We start from the raw sequence: 18,377 nt of genomic DNA, 5'->3' as shown, positions 1-18,377 counted from the left end.
AAAAACGCATGGTAGGTTAACTGATCACTCTAAATTGCTCGTAGGTGTTACTAAGAGTTGAATTGAATTGTTATTTGTCTGTGTGCCCGATTGTCTGGTGAACACTGCCAACTGCCAGAAGTCAGATGGGATAGACTCCAACAAGCCTGCAACCCTAGTCAGGATAAAGCGTTTCAGAAAGTTGGATGGATGTCGCTCATCGGGACCAGATACGCCTTGGCTGTATATTTTATTTCTTGGAGTTGGCTGACAACACCACCTAATGGTAACTGTCATATACTCTACCAAAGGGTTTGAAAATAAACATTTTCTGATTTTGATTTTCATTGAGATTAAGATGAGTCTAGCGTGAGTGTTTTTTCTGACTGCATTCATTTTCTTTCTCAAAATTAGTAAGACTTTTTTTTAATGATGTCTTTTGTAACTATTCATTATTTCCGCTAGAGGGCAGCGCGTGCAAAAGAATGGGTGCTGTCAGGTCAAGTTTGACACCTGTGATCAGTTGACAAATGCAAAAGACTATGGTAATGAAATAAAATCATGAGCTTGTTTTTATTTTGTGGGGTATTACAAAAGACCACTATGCAACAGTGTAGTCAGTGGGCTATCAATGAATCGTGTGTAATGCAAGTAGATGTCAGGTGATTGTTCATTGTGTCCATGTATATGGTTATTTGTACATGCATGCCCAGTGATTGTCGGGTGACCAGTCCAGGGTGTACACCTGCCCCTCGCTGAATGTTAGCTAGATTCAGCCCCAATGAGAATAAATGTAACAGAAAATTGATGGATGGATAACTTCAAAATGTTTTTCTCTCAAAGGACCTTTTCAGGAATCGCATTTGAGGCTCTACCCTATGCATAGTATAAAAGCACATTTGGGAGTTCCCATTCATCCATAGCATCTGTGGAAGGTTTATTTTTTTTAAACTTCTAAAAAAAAATGTTTAAAATCCCACAAAGTTTTGTTTACAACATCAACTATGTGCGTGGTTTATATTATTGCAAAGCTCCTAATATAGTCAGTAGTTGTACAAGTGGCATGTTACAGGAAGTGTTTTTGGATGTTGGGAGCTCGCTGGACGAGATAACTTAAGACAGAAACCCAGCTCACTCCTCGACTGTGCCTACCGTCATTCATATTGTTCTGCTTTTGCTGAGCCAGCAGGCAAACACACAAGACCTACTGTGCAATAGAAATTCCCATAGTGGTACAGTTTGGAGTTTATCCAAAAATGTTCTGGAAAACCGTAACTGACACTGTGCTAAGGAAAACTGTGGCCTTACAATATGAGGAAAGAAAATTAAAACATAAAGAAGCAGCTAACAAGCTAACAGAAGCAATTAAGCAGATGTCAAAATAAATAGCAGAGCACACCGTCTTCAAAAAGTGAGACATTTTATTTTATACATCCATTCTCTGATCCACTTATCCTCATGAGGGTCGCGGGCATGCTGGAGCCTATCCCAGTCATCTTCCAGCAGTCGGCAAGGTACACCCTGAACTGGTTGCCAGTCAATCGCAGGGCACACACAGACAACTTCATTTTAGTTTTAATGTACAGGGGATCACTTCTCTTTACACTTGCATGACAGTTAAGAATGTCAACCGGTTACTTCGCCTGTACTGGCAACCGTTTGATCATTATGTACATTCAATTACTTTATCTATCACCAACATTTATTGCCCGTTAATCTACTGGTCTATGGTCTGGGTAGCTAGCTGGTGGCTAAATTTCCCATTAGCAAGCTAACATCCATCTATTTTCAACACCATTTTTCCAGTTGAGCAGGGGTGTCAAACTCATTTTGAGCTGGGGCCCGAATACAATCTTAATCTGATATCAATTGCACAGAACTAACAATAAGACCACTTTATTCTTTGTAACCTAAGAACTAAAAATAAATACCTCTCACAGCCTAGCTAACTAGCAAAGTGAGCTGTCAACTGAAGTTTCCTTTGGAAAAAAATGAACAATTTCTCAGAGGGTGATGAATGACTTTTGGTACGGGAGTAAACACAACTGACAGGCTAATAAAGCATTGTTAGCCACATGATTTTTTGGGGTTCTGAATTGCTTCTCACCTACAGTGGAAAAGAGAATGGAAGGAAGCTGTCAGGACATGAGAAAGTGCGGGACACTTGATATACTCGCACTATTTGGAGTCAAGCCTTAAGTGGACTCAACATTAATGGAACAGAACGGGCACCTTGCTTTAAAAGCTTACGAATCAATGAACATTTGCACATACTGAGCCACTTTCATCACGCTTCCTGGAAGCAACGACAGGACACTCTTTATGTCATTTTATTCCAGTTTCATTCCCCATTTATGTACATCCAATGACGACAACTGATGATTTTTTTTTCTACACTCACACTAAAGTCCAGCTGTCAGTGTCCCCTCCAGACTCGCTACATTTAAATAAGATACAGATCTATTTACACATGTATAGATTAGATCCTGTTTCCAGTGAGTTAATAATAATAATAAAAACACGATGAATATTAGCTGCAATTTTTGCCACTCACCAAGGCTCTGATGGTGTCAGCTTCAAAAGGAACATTCATTATGATTTTTGCGTACACACAGTTGCTCCGCAACGCAACTCGAAATTAATTACATTGAATGCTTGTGTTAATGTATGAAAAACAACGCACGTTCTGTACAAATGCAGGAAGGAGGACGTTAGTTGTCTAATGGAGTCAATGAAGCTTATCCGGGCATTTTTCTTGTGTGGACCAATGGAAATGTCAACACAGGAGAAATGTCTAGACAAGAGAGGCAGAATGTCAAGCGCTCGTCACACAGACATAGAATGAGCACGCACGCACACAGGTACATTCAAAAGTACCGGTATTCATAGCCTGGGCAAATTTGAAGTTGAATGGATCTCTTAATTGTGGAAATGATACAACAACAACAAAAAAAGTGGCAAAGCACCAAGGAGTTGTGTTTTATATTCCAATATTCAACATTTTATGTGGGGCTTTTTTTGCAATTTGAAAATGTGTCGTATATCAATGTTTGTGAAGACAGTTTTGCACCATTTGAAAGGATCCTGGCAACGTTTAGCATAATCTCAAACGTGTGAAAATAAGTCATGTTTCATTGTGCAAACTATACATTTAAAATCAGTGTATTGAGCAAAAGTGTGATAGTAAGGGTTATTTTTGTCCAAAAAATGCACACTTACGTTCTTGTGTCATCGCCATATAATAATAATGCACTTGAACTCCAAAGGGGACATTTATGATATTTTTGGCGATATTTTTACACTGTCAGTTTACGACAGAGACATTTCCTTGCTGCTTAATAAGGCAGAGATGACACACGCACGCACGCACGCACGCACGCACACACACTAAAAGAAGGAGTCATGCTGCTCACTTACATTACAAGGCAGAGAGTATAACATAACACGTGGTTGGTTGTTTTTTTTTTCTCTCCCAAAATGGGACAATTGGTAAGCCTCCTGCCATCCTTTGGCTTGTTCTTAAAACGGCATCGTGAAGTCAACCTCCGCCATAAATGTGTTTTCATTTGCTCGTGCACAGTTAAGGCCTGCTGCCTGCTAATTTCACTTGGAGGGCGATGAGGAGGAGGAAGAGAGTGGTGCACAACCTTCATCCTGTGTGACGGCGCGGCAAGAGAAAGTGCTTTTATCGCGAGATGTCATTCACTACAATCATTTCGGTTGTGTTCTCGTCACAAACACCAGGCAGTTCAAAAACACCACTGAATGTCATCACGGTCACTGAGAGGGGACGCCGGGACTTTGAAATTGCGCAGTTGCTGACCTCCCCCGTAATGACATTTCAGTCCACAATGAAGTGTACAAAGGTGACCGGGAAGGCTCCTCGTCTCATCGGATCTCCTTCAATGTGGCCCAGCTGGAAAAGAGGCCACAAGGCGAACATAAGCACAAAACACTACTCTCCACATGAGGGCAACCATTTTATGTTTGGACCAAAATTCAAATAGAATTACAGTACTACAGCACACACCTATTGGAGCTAAATAGTTCATTTCTTCTGCATATGGCTACATTTTGTTGTCAATATTCATGATTAGATGCAGTAGAACCTCCAAAGTTTGGAACTCCAAACTAATTTCAGAAGAATAAAATATGGGGGGGGGGGGGAAAACCCACAAGAAATAATTTAGTGTCTTGATCGAAAGAAATACCATGGCCAGTGAGATTGCTTTTAAAATTAGACTTGTGTGGTGAGCACTCAGCTATCCTGTATGGAGTGTGCATGTTTTCCCAATGCATGAGTGGATTTTCCTGCAGGACTACACCTTCCCTCTGCCCCCAGACTTCCCAAATGAACGTTAATGCGGCTGAATGGTTGTTTGTTTATGTGCCATGCGATTGGCTGGCGTACCACTGCGTATCCCGCTTCCTGCTGGAAGTCGCCTGGAATAGACAAACAAGAAATAAGCGCGACGGAAAATGGTATGCTCGTGTGAATATATTTAATTCAGCAATACCTAAGAGACCCCAGTATCCTCATTACCTGTCTGACAAGCATCTGAAACATAAGTAGTTCGACTTTATTTTCGTTGTACTATACAGGAGTTTATTTCTTGTTGTTGCACTTGTGTGACAGATGAGAATTACGCAAAACGTAATGTGTAAATAAGGGTTCGATGATAAATTTAGTTGGACCCTGAAATAGATTATTGTCATTCGAGCAGTACCTCGTCTCACACGTTATGTGTTTTTCAAAATGTGAGCCAAGGTTTTGTCAAGTGAAACCTTAAACAAAGGTGTATTTAAATCAACCACTGCCGCTTGCCTTAGAAAAGTCTGTTAGCTTAACACTAACAATGCAAAATGTTATTGGGCTAACAAAGAGCATCTGTCGAAGTGTTATATGTATGGGATATTTGAACACACATTGTGCAGCAACTCATGTGGACAGACAATACAATACAATACAATAGTAACTTGTGAAACTCTTTGTTTGTGTCTGTACTGTATGTCTGGTCACACCAGAAGTAGCATCGTGTGGCGTTGCTTCATACTGACAGAATTTTCTTTCATTTCATTGAGTAAGTATGATTTCAGAGTTAAAAATGTGGTCACAGACGCTCTCATACATCTCGTACTTGTACGTCATAACACCTCTGTATTTCCGATGGGAAAAACTGTTTGAACTGTACAAGTAGCATACTGAAACTGATTGGGTTCCACTTTTGAGGTTTCACCGGACTTGAACATTTCTTGTCATGTTATCAAAAATATTTGCAACTTTCTCTATACATAATTTAAAACTTTTTCTCTCGCTCGGCCCATGGCTTCCCTTCAGCAACTTTCATGGAAATTGGACACAAAAGGATTCAGCTTCTAAAGAGCACACACACACACACACACACACACACACACACACACACACACACACACACACACACACACACACACACTGCTACGCACTACACAAAAGGGCTTGCTGGAAGGGTTTTGGGTGAAATGATGCCTATTGTTTAAGGTACAGTGTGTACAATTTAGTGCCATCTAGTGTTAAACCAATAGAATGTAATGCCATAAGCTCAAAGTGTGTGCATTTTGAAGCACGCACAGTACGGCGAGACCGCAACTGCGTAAGACTTTCACCAAATTCTTCAGCAGAGGTGCAAGCAAAATGTCATCATAAAAAAACTTGCAGTATTCCCTCAAGTGACGGAGTAAGTGCATTGTATTTGTTACATATGCTGTAGTCATCATGTTGAGGAACTACGTTCGCTAAGTTTGTCTCCTTCGGGTATCCGTAGCAGAAAGATGCCGATGAAACATGGCGGCCTCCTGTAGGGGAGGCACGCCCTATGTACAGTAATATAAATCGTGATTACTTCACCTGCAATTTTTTGCACATTATTGAAATAGTGAGTTTTTGAAATCATGAACATGGAAAAATAAACACATTTTTACACACTGTCCCTTTAATGACCGTATTTTTCGGACTATAAATTGCACTTATTTTCATAGTTTGGCAGTTCCTGCGATTTATACTCAGGTGCGCCTTGTATATATATTCCAATTAGAGCTTGGACTGACACCCACAAGCCCCATTTTGATTTGCTGGTTGAGGGAATGTACCAAAACTATTTGCCAACTGCCAAACAAAAGCAGAAGAAGAATAGGTAGTCTTCATGGCAACTAAGGTGTGGCATAACACTAGTTTACCGTGTAGCTTCCGCCACAACATAAGCGTACGACAGTATTTACAGCACTAAAAGGCGCAATGATTGACCAGGATGCATTTTTTGGACTTGTGCTACTTATACTCCAAAAGGACTTAAGTCTGAAAAATACGGTATGCGTTTCATATTCGTTGATGACAAGGAGATTCATTACTTCACAGGACACAAGACGGCTATTTGACTAAGATGCGGACAACAAGATTGTCCGATCATTACCTTGACAATGAAGGCAACATTGAAAAGCTCCATTTAGTCATTTCTACACCTGAAAATGACAAAGCTAGAACATTTTTGTGCACTGGCAAAGAAAATACAGCAGCACGAACAACACTAAATGCTCAGAGAAGATGTTGGAGACCTTAAGGGGGGGGACAGTGAGGACGGCCAAATTCAAAGGCTGCAGCTGGTGGTTCACTTTCGCACAAGGGGCTCCACAGAGGAAGCGAGAGTGGGGGTAAAGTGGGGGTGAGGAGGAGGATTTTGTGTGAGACACGGTTCAAGATGAGCTCAGAGCTTTTTGCGAACGCTACCATGGTTACCGTGGAACTGAGACCAGGGATCGTTTTGAGGGTGCATGACAATTACCGTATTTTCACAAATTGCGGCCTCGATTCTAATAGATGCCGAGAATGAATTAGTCACTGGTTGCATTAGTCACTTGAATAAATGAATACCTCAATCAAATAGACGCCTCCTCATTTCCCATTAGGAAAATAGAATATAGATGGTAAGTATTGATAAATGCTATTGTTCACACACAGACAATTTAATTGCTGAGCCCATTTGAAAGCTGTTGCCAAACCAACCAATAGCACCCACAAAAAAAAAGCTGTCTCTCGAATTAATAAACGTTTGAAGACAGTGCACATTATTTTTCAAAGTATCTAATGTGGAGATGCTATCTTTAACACCGATTATATTCTAGTAAATTGACAGATGGTCACTCCGCAAGGTTGTGTGCATCCATGTTTACGTTCTGCACAGTTAATTGCATTTATTTATTATTTTTTTAAATTCCAAAAATACGGTTACCTCGCACCTAACAGACATTCCAAGAATAATAATTTTAAAAAGAAGCATTCACAATAAAATGAAAAACAAATGGAAATGCTGGACACGCACGCAAGCATGACAAGAGTTTTGATCATTTACACACAAAGATGTCATCTTCAAAAACTCACTTGGTCCTATTTCCAAAAATGCGTCTACAGTATTCAGGCTAGATTTGCACTACATGCTTCATAAGACACATTTGTAATTTTTTTTTTTTTTGGACACACTTGGGATATGCATTGTTGTGTGTTGCTGGTACTGAAAGACACAAACATCCATATACACACACATTGGGATACTGACCCACCACTCCTGGTCCTCCTCCCCATCCACCACAATGACCTCGCCCTCCGAGAAGGTTAGTTCGTCTGGGTTGTCTGCCATACAGTTGTACATGGCCTTCACTCGCTTCGGCCTGTGCTTCTGATGATGCAGTAGAACATAGTGGGACAATTCGACAAACTAGTTAACAAGACAAGGACAAAAAAACAAAAAAAAAAGGATTAACTCACAGTGTAGGCCTTCCGAGAGTGGTGGGCTGCAGGCAGAGCGTGACCTATAGAGCTCTGGGGGCATCCTGGCACTTCCTTAGCTGGACAGGGAAGAGGAAATGATATCGCAAATACAACAAGGGTTGCACGCTTCCACAGCACAAACCATCAAGTCACCGGATGGAGAAACAACTGACGTGTCGCCTTTTAAACGACCCCCTGCCCACACAAGGCTTCCTTTTTTTTGTGTGTTTGTTTTCGTCAGTTTACTCACTTGGGCGCTCAATAGATGCTGTCCGATTTAGTGGTGTTCGGTTGAAACTTTTATCATTCCTGGAAAACAGAAGGAAAACAAGTGATTCACTGACGGAATGCAGAACAGGATGTGGAATGGCTACTCGGCCAAAGGTCATCTTCTTATACTTGACTATGGACAGACACTTCATTAGATACACCTGCAATACGAGAGCTGCCAATCCAGACAACTAACTCTCTAACCAATCATGTAACATTCATAGGAATCCCACCGTTCTTAATTCTGTTAACTACCGTGACTAGCGGAATCAACAAACCAAAAAATACCCAATATTTACGACAACACACAGTACATGCAGTTACTATATTTTCAGTCCTGCTCACTACCTAAACTAGTACTGTACTGACCTAACACAACCAACTAACTGCAACATTTTCGGCCAATGTTATTTTTACACAATCCTACCTACCATAATTTACCGAACTACTGTAACTACCGTATTGCAATAACTGACAATAGTTTCTTGATTTTATTTTTGGCATAAACTTGTAAACTTCCCATACTATTTGGAAATATCCAATCAATCAGATTTGTGAAAAAGACTACCAAACCTACTTTAACCTAACACCAAAGTGAATGCATACACAGTAGGAATGTTCATCTGAAACTCACCCTGCCGGTGACTTTTGTTGACTGCTTCTCGATCCAGCAGGTCCTTGGCCCGACTTGGATTGTGAACTAAGAGAGTCGATCTTTCCTGCAGGAGAAGGACCCAAACCTGTGGCATATCGTGATTTCGCCTTTATTTCGCATATCCTTTCATCCTTCATTCAATTATATTTACTTTATACATATATACGTATAATATAACTTGCATCATGCTTACCGGCTGTAGAGGTAAGCCGAATGGGCGGAGCAGGGGGGTGCATGTTGGGGGGATCCGAAGATGATCTTTGCCGACCAACCAGTTCTAAGGAAGCGGGCTTCCAGCCGCTGGACGACGAGGGCTGACTCGTCCCGCCGAGGCCTACCAACTGGACTGTGAATGAGGAAGAAGAGGAGGCTTGTCAAAAGAAGGAAGGGAAAATCTGATTACCCGTGAGTGAAATTGAGAGGGACATTAATAGGGGGAGAGGGAAGGTGAGTAATGGTGCGGCCGGGAGGCGAGGTGCTCCTTGGCGGAGCTCCAAACGACCACTAACGTTATTAAAGAGGATCTGTGATGGGCATGTCACAGTGCGGTTGGCCAGTGGAGCTACAGTATGTTTTTTTTGTTTTTTTTTTAGTAGCAAGTATGCAATCAGAGAGCTTTTTCTTTCAGAAATTAAATTGGTTTGCTGCAGAAGTTATAGAGCTTCCAAATGCAGACATGATGTCAGTTGTTTTTAACACAGGCAAAAAGCATTACAGTGAACCCATTTTAGCACAAGAGCAATTTGCAATACGGAAAGAGCATAGTATTTTTTTTTCTGGCTTTACTCTTCCCACACACTTGAAATGCATTTAAATTTATATGTACGTTTTTTTAACACATGTACAGGAACATGAAAAATTGTAGCGTAAGCTTAAAACAAATAATAACGAAAATACCGTATGTAAGGTTTTAGTGGCGGGGCCTGGTGGGGTGGCATGTCATCAGCAAGTCTGCATGTGAGTGTCTGCGTGAGAGCTGTGGCTGACAGCAACTACTTCCTGTGTGTGCTTATTGTATTCACTCTCTTCACCCAGCAGGCAATAAATGGCTGAAGGGTGTTTATTCATAAAATATAGCGAGGAACATTGTACCCAGGTTCCTCGGCGGGAGTGGTGGGGCAGAGGTGGTGGCGGGCAGTCCGTGCTGCGGAGGGTTGTTGTTGACGATGGTGCCGTAGGTCTCGTTGTTGACCAAATTTGGCAGATAGGAGCGCTGCTTGTCCTTGGTGTCGCGGCCATGCAAGTGGGAGTTGGTGCTCGGTGTGTAACAGCTGACCGGACGCTCTTCTCTGCGGTGGGGGCTGGGCTGTAGCACACAGAGGAAGATGGAAGTCTCAATTCAGTGCTAAACAGGCAAGTGCGCCGTGTCGTACTGAAAGGTGAAAGTCCTCCAAACCTACTGGAAATACTCTCACCTTCTCATCGAGATCCTCATCACTCTCATCCAAGTCTTCATGCTGCAGGCACCATTCATACTCCACATGGACGTGTGCGTTGAATTTCCCTGCCAACGCTTGGTTCAACTGAGCACACAGATGTAAAAACTGAGCATGCATGTTGCAAGTGACATGTGAGCACCTGCGGTCGAAAGCAGTAAACTCACCAGCTCTTCACACTGGATGTGTTTGAGCCTACGAGCGATGTCCAGCGGCGTCTCCCCGGCCTCGTTAGCTGAAAGGGGAGACCGAAGAAATGCAGGGTCAGTAATGGAGCAAACATTTGACCCGCTTTCCTTCCCCTCACTGACACAAAACGTTTCCCACACTGAGCCCTCTGCCTCTCTGTGGACATTATCAGTGTGTTTTGTTGACGACAGGCCACAGCAGAGAAAAGATTAGTATTGTGAGAAAGAGTCGTTATGGAGCCGAACCTCTTGGGAACTAAACCTTACAGATGGGTGTTTGCGTGAGAGAAAATCAGCATGTGTGACCATGATGTCCGTATACAGCCTTCTCATTTGTCCATTTTTATTCAACTGAAGAACACTGCAGATGATAGATGCAGATAACAATGCACACATGCAAATATACCACGTAACCTATATGTTAGTAAAAAAAAAAAGGCTCATTGGACATTTCATTTGGTAACATTAAACTCAACATGAGTTGGATCAGAAACTGCACTGCCATTGTATGGAAATGTATTTATTTTTAACCCAAAGAAATCTCCCACTCTCAGAGTGTTGCAGTGCAGTTCTCCACTACTGTACAACTCCTATCATTACCGAGTGTAAATATAAAACCAAAAGAAGAAGACCTCCTTGCTTACCGATGTCTATGGAGGCTTTCCCCCGTAACAGTAGCTTCAGACACTCACTGTTGTCAGTCAGACAGCAGTAGTGCAGCGCCGTGCTGCCTTTAGCCGTCTGCTTATCCAAATTTAAACTGCAAACAGACAGGTATAGCAAAGAGATTAATAAAAGCAGTTGTTCTGATGAAGTAAAATACTACTTTTTGTCCCCATAATCAGGTTTAGAGGCATCCGCCCTCCAGCTAATGTCAACATTCGACAGGCAGCACCTTTTAAATGTCATTCGGATAAATGGACCATTGTAACATATCGCCGTTTAATAGGCTCGCCAAATGAGCCGTCTGCTCAGTGATTTTCACCGGTGTAGTTTTTGTTCACCTGTTCTGGGTGAGGAAGTCAATGATGTGAAGAGAGGTCCTGTCCACCAGCCTGACAGCCAGATGGAGGGCGGTCTCTCCTTGCTCCTAAGGGACGCAATAGATTAGCATTATTTGACCTTTCTGTTTGGACAACGCAACGAAGCGAGACATAAATCAACAGCCAAAAGAGATCATGTTTCAAAATCATTCGGAAAGGATAAAGGAATGCCGCAACATTCCAAAAATGTACAGTGTTTCCCTGCTATAGCGCAGTACACTGTGGCCCTGCTGCAACCCAAATTGTTTTAGGTACAGTATATCCCATTGAGTAAGTTTGGAATGTATTCCCTGCAATAAACGCAAGTTTACTGTCTTATATTTGAGAAGGCAGAATTTTTGACACAGCTAGCCTATACCTGATGTTGTGCCAATGAGTGCAAATGGGGGTACTGACATGTCCGTTGGCTAGCGGTATGGGTTCCATCAGGTCCACTCCCTCAGCGTAGACCTGAATGAGGGAGATAATGTCACGAGCTTTGACGGCGTCGCACAGCGTGTGGAGCCGCGAAGCCGAGTCGGGACATTTCTTCCTGGCGAAGCGCTTCTCGGTGTACTTGGCGATGATGAAGTCTTTCCTCGCCTGCCTGATGGGAGATGTCGAGTGTCAGCTCATCAGCGGTGTCATTCACGCGTGTAACGATGGCGGCGACGAGTAGGAAGGAGAGCACTTACATGTCACTGGCGGGGTTGGGTTTCACTGCTTTTTCAGCACTTAAACCTGCCTCCATGATTTCATTGAAGCCTGCATTCCCCACATTCTTGGCCAGCTGCGGAACGCGCATGTGGAGCAGTTAGGCACCGCATTGAGCAGCGCAGCATTGATTCAACATTTAAATCAGGGAGTGGCAGACAGCCTCAACAGTACCCTGCGTTTTACAACATGGGGTCATTTTATCTGGCGCACAGCCACAGGCGGTGAGTCCAAGTCAAACAATTTGTAAACCCTCCAAAACATGCAAGCTATTCAAAGTATGACGACCTCTTCGAACGCTTTCATGCTGCCCCAATTTTCCAGAATTATGGATGCGAGAGCTGGAGAAGCACAGGGAGATGAGAAATACAGACAGTAGCCTACCAAGAGCTCGGAGGTGCTAAGTACATCCAGAGTGAGTGACTGGATCCTGGAGTAATGGACTCCTAGCTCCCGGTGGATGCCGGAACATTCAATACACGTGAGGATGCCCAAGTTGGTGGAGAGCCACGTCGGGTCTGGAAAAAGAACAAGAAAATTGCATATTGGACTGCAGATATTGCATTTCCTCAAAAAAGTGTCTGTACTGTCGATAACATGGCACAAGTAGTTCAAAAAGACACCTCCATTTCACAGGATAAAGAGTGGTAACATAATTAATTAATCAATGAACGTATATGGAAATTAATTGTACAAATATTTCATATCACTATTCAGAATAAATGAGTCCATTATTTCACAGGATAACTGAATGAAAATTAATTGAAAAATGAATGAATGCATTTGAACTAATCAAGCTCAAAAACTATACATGCAACAAATATAATAGCGCTTTCGATAATGTAAAGAGACCATATGTAGTCCTCAAGGCGTATTTTGCTTACACCTGTTTCAATATTATTTTTTAAAATGGACAATATATGTACAAATCGAGGCCTCCCACCATCAACCGTTTGTGGAATAATCCTCTTCCACCTGCGTGCCCAATAAATTAGCACATCAGAGGCATAATACTAGGATTTATTCATCCAATGGTGATGTCAGTGCTAGAACAACAATTGCTTTCGACACAAAGAGGCGTGGAAAGTGTGTCGCGAGTGTGAAACTGTACATGTCCTTGAAAAAGTTTAACAGCTGCCAAACGTCTTTTTAGTCCAAACTGGATTCATATGACTGCTGAAGTACACATGGTCAAATTTACTGTGGGGATTTAAATATAAATCCCTTCAAAATGATAAACCATATTATATGCTGTGTGGCGGCACAGTGGACAACTGGTTAGCAGGCCGGCCTCACAGTGCAGAAGTCTAGGTGTCGATTCCAGTTCCGGCCTTCCTGTGTGGAGTTTGCATGTTCTCCCCGTGTCTGCGTGGGTTTTCTCCGAGTACTTCGCTTTCCTCCCACATTGCAAAAACATGCATAGCAGGCTAATGGAACACCCTAAATTGTCCCTAGTTGCGAGTGTGAGCGCGAATGGTTGTCCGTCTATGTGTGCCCTGCGATTGGCTGGCAACCAGTTCAGCGTGTACCCCGGTTACTGCCCAAAAACAGCCGAGCTAGGCTCCAGCGCGCCCGCGACCCTCATGAGGGTAAACGGATTAGAAAATGCATGGATTGATTTTTTTTTCTTCCTGTCAATCATATCCCATTCTCATCACTTACTGGGCGCTCCACAATCGCAGCACACGTCATTCCCCGTCATCCTCTTCACTTCGGCCAGGATGGCCTTGGTCAATTCCTGCACGATGTTGTTCTCGCCGACATGCTGGTCGCCTTTGAAGGCCTGGTTCAGCGCCTCCTCCTTGCTGTTCTGGAGCACTGAGATCCAACTGCAGTGAGGAGGAGGAGAGAAGACACACACGGGAAGGGATGAGGAGGAAGAGGAAGTAGGTGAGAATGAACAAAGGGTGAAGGGAAAGTGGGGTAAATAGTCTCGGTGTGAACTGGAAAATTGTTTCAAGTGGGTAAAAGAGGAACTTGAGTGAAGACACTCTTTAGGAAAAAGACCGAATGGGCTCTTACATTTGGCAGTCCTGGTCATCTTCGGCCTGAAAGTGATACGTTCTGTCATCTGAAAGAAAATAAAATGAAGCAGAGAATTCTTCATTGAGTTGCTTTGGCAACATTTTAAAATGGAAATCAAAATTTGTTAAGACCTTGGATGATGTTCTCTTTCGGAAAGCTTTAAGGATCGATTTGTGTTACTGTACATTGTATAGGCTTGATTATAAGGCCAAAGAAATCTTGAAATCTTAATAGATTTTCACACCAAAAAGACTTATTGGTAGAGACATTTTTCACCAACAACAAAACGAATCCTGATAACATTATAACTTTAGTCCGGAATTATTGTAGAATTGGATGATTTTCTGGATGAGCACCGAATTACAGCCGCTTCTCAATGAATTAGAATATTGTGAACAAATTGTTTATTTCAGTAGTTCAATTAAAAAAGTGAAACTCAAAGATTCTCCGCACAAGAAGTCAAATCGTTCATGATTTTGTCATTTTGATGAATACAGCCTACAGCTAGCAAAAACCACCACATTTCACCATCGGAAAGAATTCCATTCATCCATCAAATTAAAAAGAAGGGCTGGTCTTACGAGATATGAGGTCAAAGCTCTTCTTCTCGTCAGGATTGTGCTTCACCTGACAGGTGAGCAGATTGAGTTTGGCCGGCGGTCTGTTCGCCTGCAGGACGGACAAAAGAAGGTGATGTGGAGTTGACAACATTGGATATATTTGCAGGCAATGTGGACTAAATCAATCCATTTCAGTTGAAAACAAACTTCAGCATCAGCGACTCATAACGCATGGTTGTTGTTTGTTTATACAGTGGTGGTTTTCTTACAGTGCTGTGCGGGATGGTGAGGTATCCGTTCTTTGCTGTGCATTTCCTCTTCTGCCATACTTTCCTCAAACTGCAGCACAAATTCATCAGCAGAGGCACGGAGGCATAGATAAGACACGTTCCATTGGATAATTTGTACAAATGCATATTAGGCATTTTTATACCAAGACAAACTACAACCGCATTTGGTTACATTAATATTTCTTTAAAAGTGTCACAAAAAACGGCGGATGAATCAAGTATCTACAGTGGACAAAAAAAAACAACTACTACTTTTTTTTTGTTTGTTTTAAAGACCCACCCATCACTTCTCTTGTAAAGATAGCCGCTGCGCTCGGTGCCGTGCTCTTTGTTGCCTTGCGGCTGATGTAAACTGTAGGTGGTGCTCTGCCGCACCTGGGATTCCTGGAAAAACACACACCAAGGAAATACTGTAGCGGGAGCTTTTATCCATCAATAATCAATATCAACATTGACAAGTGGTGATATCACTGTAGAAAGGCCCTACTCAAAAATAAAGCAAGCAGTACTGTCTGGTAACTGGAAACTTCTCCAGGCCAGTGATGACACGAATACCATTGTATCGATATTGATATCTTAACAGCAGACGTGCACATAGCCAACAGGATCACATTTCTCCCCACACCCCGAAAAAATGCGCACAAACCTCCACCCAATAAAAAAAAAAAAAAGTTAATTTCAACAAATCAAGCAATGCGACAAACAAGCAAAACACTGATAATAACAACATGAAAATATACATAATTGTGTTTGGTTTTGATACACTTACTCTTCTAGACTTGTTTCACGAATTGTGGAGGCGGTAAGAAAGAGGAGAAAACTTCAGATAAGGTCAAGATGCAATTTTTCACATTTTCAACAGTTCTTTATGCATAAGGATTAACCCAATGAGGACTTGTGTGTGCTTAGAGTGGAACTTCAAAAGTGGAAGACCCCAGAGATTGCACAATTTTAAATTCGCCTAAAAGGAACAATGTGACAAAAATTCACAGTAAACTTCAGAAAAAAATGAACACTTCCGAAAGTAATCACTTTTAGGGTATATTTTGAATAACTAAACACAGTCGATTGTGTCTGTTACCTCCTTCTGCTCCACTTGTAGCGCCGTCTTAAGAACATCCCTTAACTGAGTCAGCTGCTTGCGCTCCTCATCTTGCACTTGTTTTATCTGGTGATGACATACAAAAATGTTGCATAGAGCAAAAGGCTGGAGGTTCAAGAAGTGTAAAGAAAATAATCCTCACTGTGTGTAGATCGGTGGCCAGTTTTTCAATGGAAGGCTTCAAGTTGTCCACAGCTTTGAGACCATCCTGAAAAAAACTGAAAAACGGAATAACAAATTAAAATGGAAAAAAAAATTGCTACTCAAATGAAATAAAAACGAAAATGCTTTTTGAAAAACAAACTGAAACTACATGTTATGTTCACAAAACTAATGAAAATGTCCTGTAATTATAGCAAAATAGTCCTTCATCCTAATCCTCGTCTTTGTTTAATTAATTTATTAGATGAGGCTTTGGAGTTGATTTTAAATGTATTTAATTTCAATACCACAGAACAGTCAACAGGGAGTTGTGGCCACCAACAGACGATTTCGCTCCTAGGCGACGAGCTTTTGTGTTTGTTGCTTTTGTCACTTCACTCAGCCCGGCACGCGCTGCAAGTTAACAAGTAGGCTCCATTTTTGGAGATTTTTTTGTCAAGCCACAAATCCACTTTAGAAGTGACCAATTTGGCAAAGCAGGGATGCAAAGCGAGTCCATCCTAGTTTTATTTCTTTTTCTTTTTTGGGTTGTGATCCATCTAGCAGCAAAACACTGTTCTTATTGTACTTCAGAGTCTGTGGACTACCATTACCTGTACTCTATTTGATTTGTGGATGGTTGTTTTTTAAAATAAAATGTAAACTCAGATGTTTGTTTAAATTTTTATCACAAAATACTTATTGTGATTTTTTTTTTAAATCTTGCACACAAGAAATACACTGAATTTAAAAAAAAACTCAAATTAATTAAAACGAAACTAAAATGAAGAGTTTTTTGTAAAAAAAAAGAAAATTGAAAAAATACTTAAGAAGAAACAAAACTGAAGATGAAATAAAATCAAATAGGGTATAATGAAAATTCCCAAATTATTATAACCCTGGTCAGGTTTTACCTTGACCAAGAAAGTGATATTGAGAAAAAACTAGGAAATGTATTTCCATGAATATTTGTGAAGGGTATTGCATGAATCCAAATAGGGCGTATGTCGTACTTGCACTGTGCATGGAAGTACTTGATGAGGTTCTGCAACAGGTCCACTCCCTTCTTGATTTTGATCTCGTTGACTTTGAGCAGATACTGCGAAAAATGGCAAAATGGATTTGCTTGGAAAAAGGTTCAGCCAGAGGGAACATTTTTGTTCTAAATACATTTTCACTCCCTTTTCATCTTGTTCACTTCAAAGTCAAAGTGGTATCTTTCAAGTCCGTGAAAGTAAATCTTAAATCAAAACGGCTCAGACTTTACAATCACAAGCCATGTGAAGTGTGCATCCGAAATCCAAAGGACACACCTTCTGGATTGAAATATTTGTCCAACAATGGCATTTGCACTCTTTCTGGTGAAAGTGTTATTTTTCCAAACAGCTATTACTTATGGTTGGCGCTTTCGTGGCCATTTTTTAAAAAGTGGTAAAATAGGGAAACCATAAATTCAAATAGACCTGAAGTGGCATAATGAAAAATGACAGCAATTTGAAACACAATCATGCATCTGATACTGCTTTTGCGCATTTAATTTATTTATAGCGTCAAGTGGTTTACATTTCATTCATTATGATGATGCCGACATTACTTCTCCAGTATTTCCATCATTTTCTATCAGATTTTTTTTTTCAAATCCAACAAATGTGAGGTCGAGCAACATCCCAGAAAGGATTGCGTTCAACTTCAGAGGTGTCAAAGTAGCGCCAATGAAGTGGAATTTGGCAAGCGGCGACAATTAAACAAAACTAACCTCACACATCTGCAGCTGAAAGAATCTCCTCTCCTTCTCCATCTCCTCTGCAATTTCCGCCCCGCTAATCTCGGTCCTGATCATGCCGTGCTGCCTCGCATGCTCCTTCTTCTCCTTCTCTATCTTGGTGCTGGCAAAGAGAAAGATTGCAGGGGTGAATTTGATTCGCCTCAACTCCGCCGGTGAACGCAAATAGACGGTCAACAATGGTCTTTGTGAGAAATCACTCCCTTTACTTTATTTTTATTGGTTTTAAAAGCAAACAAACAAATGAGTGGATTTATTTTGAGAGAGTATGTTGCCAATTTCTGGATGTGATTTTAAACAAAGACCAACAATGGTGCATACTCCTGCAGGCAATGAGAGAAACACACACAACGGAGGGTTGGCTCCATTTCCATGCAACGTGTGGTCGGTATTCTTTGGCGCATTTAACAAAAA

General features: G+C 41.5%; 1 protein-coding gene across 6 annotated transcripts in view; it reads right to left on the bottom strand.

Moving 5' to 3' along the window:
* Window positions 1–1,382: 1,382 nt before the first annotated feature.
* Window positions 1,383–18,377, bottom strand: part of asap2a (ArfGAP with SH3 domain, ankyrin repeat and PH domain 2a) — a 46,329-nt gene continuing 29,334 nt past the window's right edge. For 3 of the 6 annotated variants that reach the window (XM_086126832.1, XM_086126834.1, XM_086126836.1), the window contains 23 exons: window positions 17,937–18,066; window positions 17,194–17,279; window positions 16,182–16,257; window positions 16,019–16,105; window positions 15,218–15,321; window positions 14,917–14,986; window positions 14,669–14,756; window positions 14,085–14,133; window positions 13,725–13,891; window positions 12,447–12,580; window positions 12,044–12,138; window positions 11,766–11,955; window positions 11,331–11,416; window positions 10,971–11,086; window positions 10,306–10,373; window positions 10,118–10,225; window positions 9,795–10,008; window positions 8,896–9,048; window positions 8,682–8,787; window positions 8,028–8,086; window positions 7,775–7,854; window positions 7,566–7,685; window positions 1,383–3,895 (listed from right to left, as the gene is read on the bottom strand). In XM_086126832.1, coding sequence (XP_085982958.1) covers window positions 3,821–3,895; window positions 7,566–7,685; window positions 7,775–7,854; window positions 8,028–8,086; window positions 8,682–8,787; window positions 8,896–9,048; window positions 9,795–10,008; window positions 10,118–10,225; window positions 10,306–10,373; window positions 10,971–11,086; window positions 11,331–11,416; window positions 11,766–11,955; window positions 12,044–12,138; window positions 12,447–12,580; window positions 13,725–13,891; window positions 14,085–14,133; window positions 14,669–14,756; window positions 14,917–14,986; window positions 15,218–15,321; window positions 16,019–16,105; window positions 16,182–16,257; window positions 17,194–17,279; window positions 17,937–18,066 — 2,461 coding nt within the window. In that variant the 3' untranslated portion in view covers window positions 1,383–3,820. Of the gene's footprint in view, window positions 3,896–6,425; window positions 6,475–7,565; window positions 7,686–7,774; window positions 7,855–8,027; window positions 8,087–8,681; window positions 8,788–8,895; window positions 9,049–9,794; window positions 10,009–10,117; window positions 10,226–10,305; window positions 10,374–10,970; window positions 11,087–11,330; window positions 11,417–11,765; window positions 11,956–12,043; window positions 12,139–12,446; window positions 12,581–13,724; window positions 13,892–14,084; window positions 14,134–14,668; window positions 14,757–14,916; window positions 14,987–15,217; window positions 15,322–16,018; window positions 16,106–16,181; window positions 16,258–17,193; window positions 17,280–17,936; window positions 18,067–18,377 lie in introns of all 6 variants that reach the window. The other 3 variants (XM_086126833.1, XM_086126837.1, XM_086126835.1) reach the window with 2 other exon arrangements.

Source organism: Hippocampus guttulatus, chromosome 13 (genome assembly GCF_054856545.1).
Source record: "Hippocampus guttulatus isolate MCC_2025c chromosome 13, RoL_Hgut_1.0, whole genome shotgun sequence".
NCBI classification, from domain to species: Eukaryota; Metazoa; Chordata; class Actinopteri; order Syngnathiformes; family Syngnathidae; genus Hippocampus; species Hippocampus guttulatus.
The sequence above is the reverse complement of the archived record's forward strand: the minus strand, read 5'-3'. Positions and strand labels throughout refer to the sequence as shown.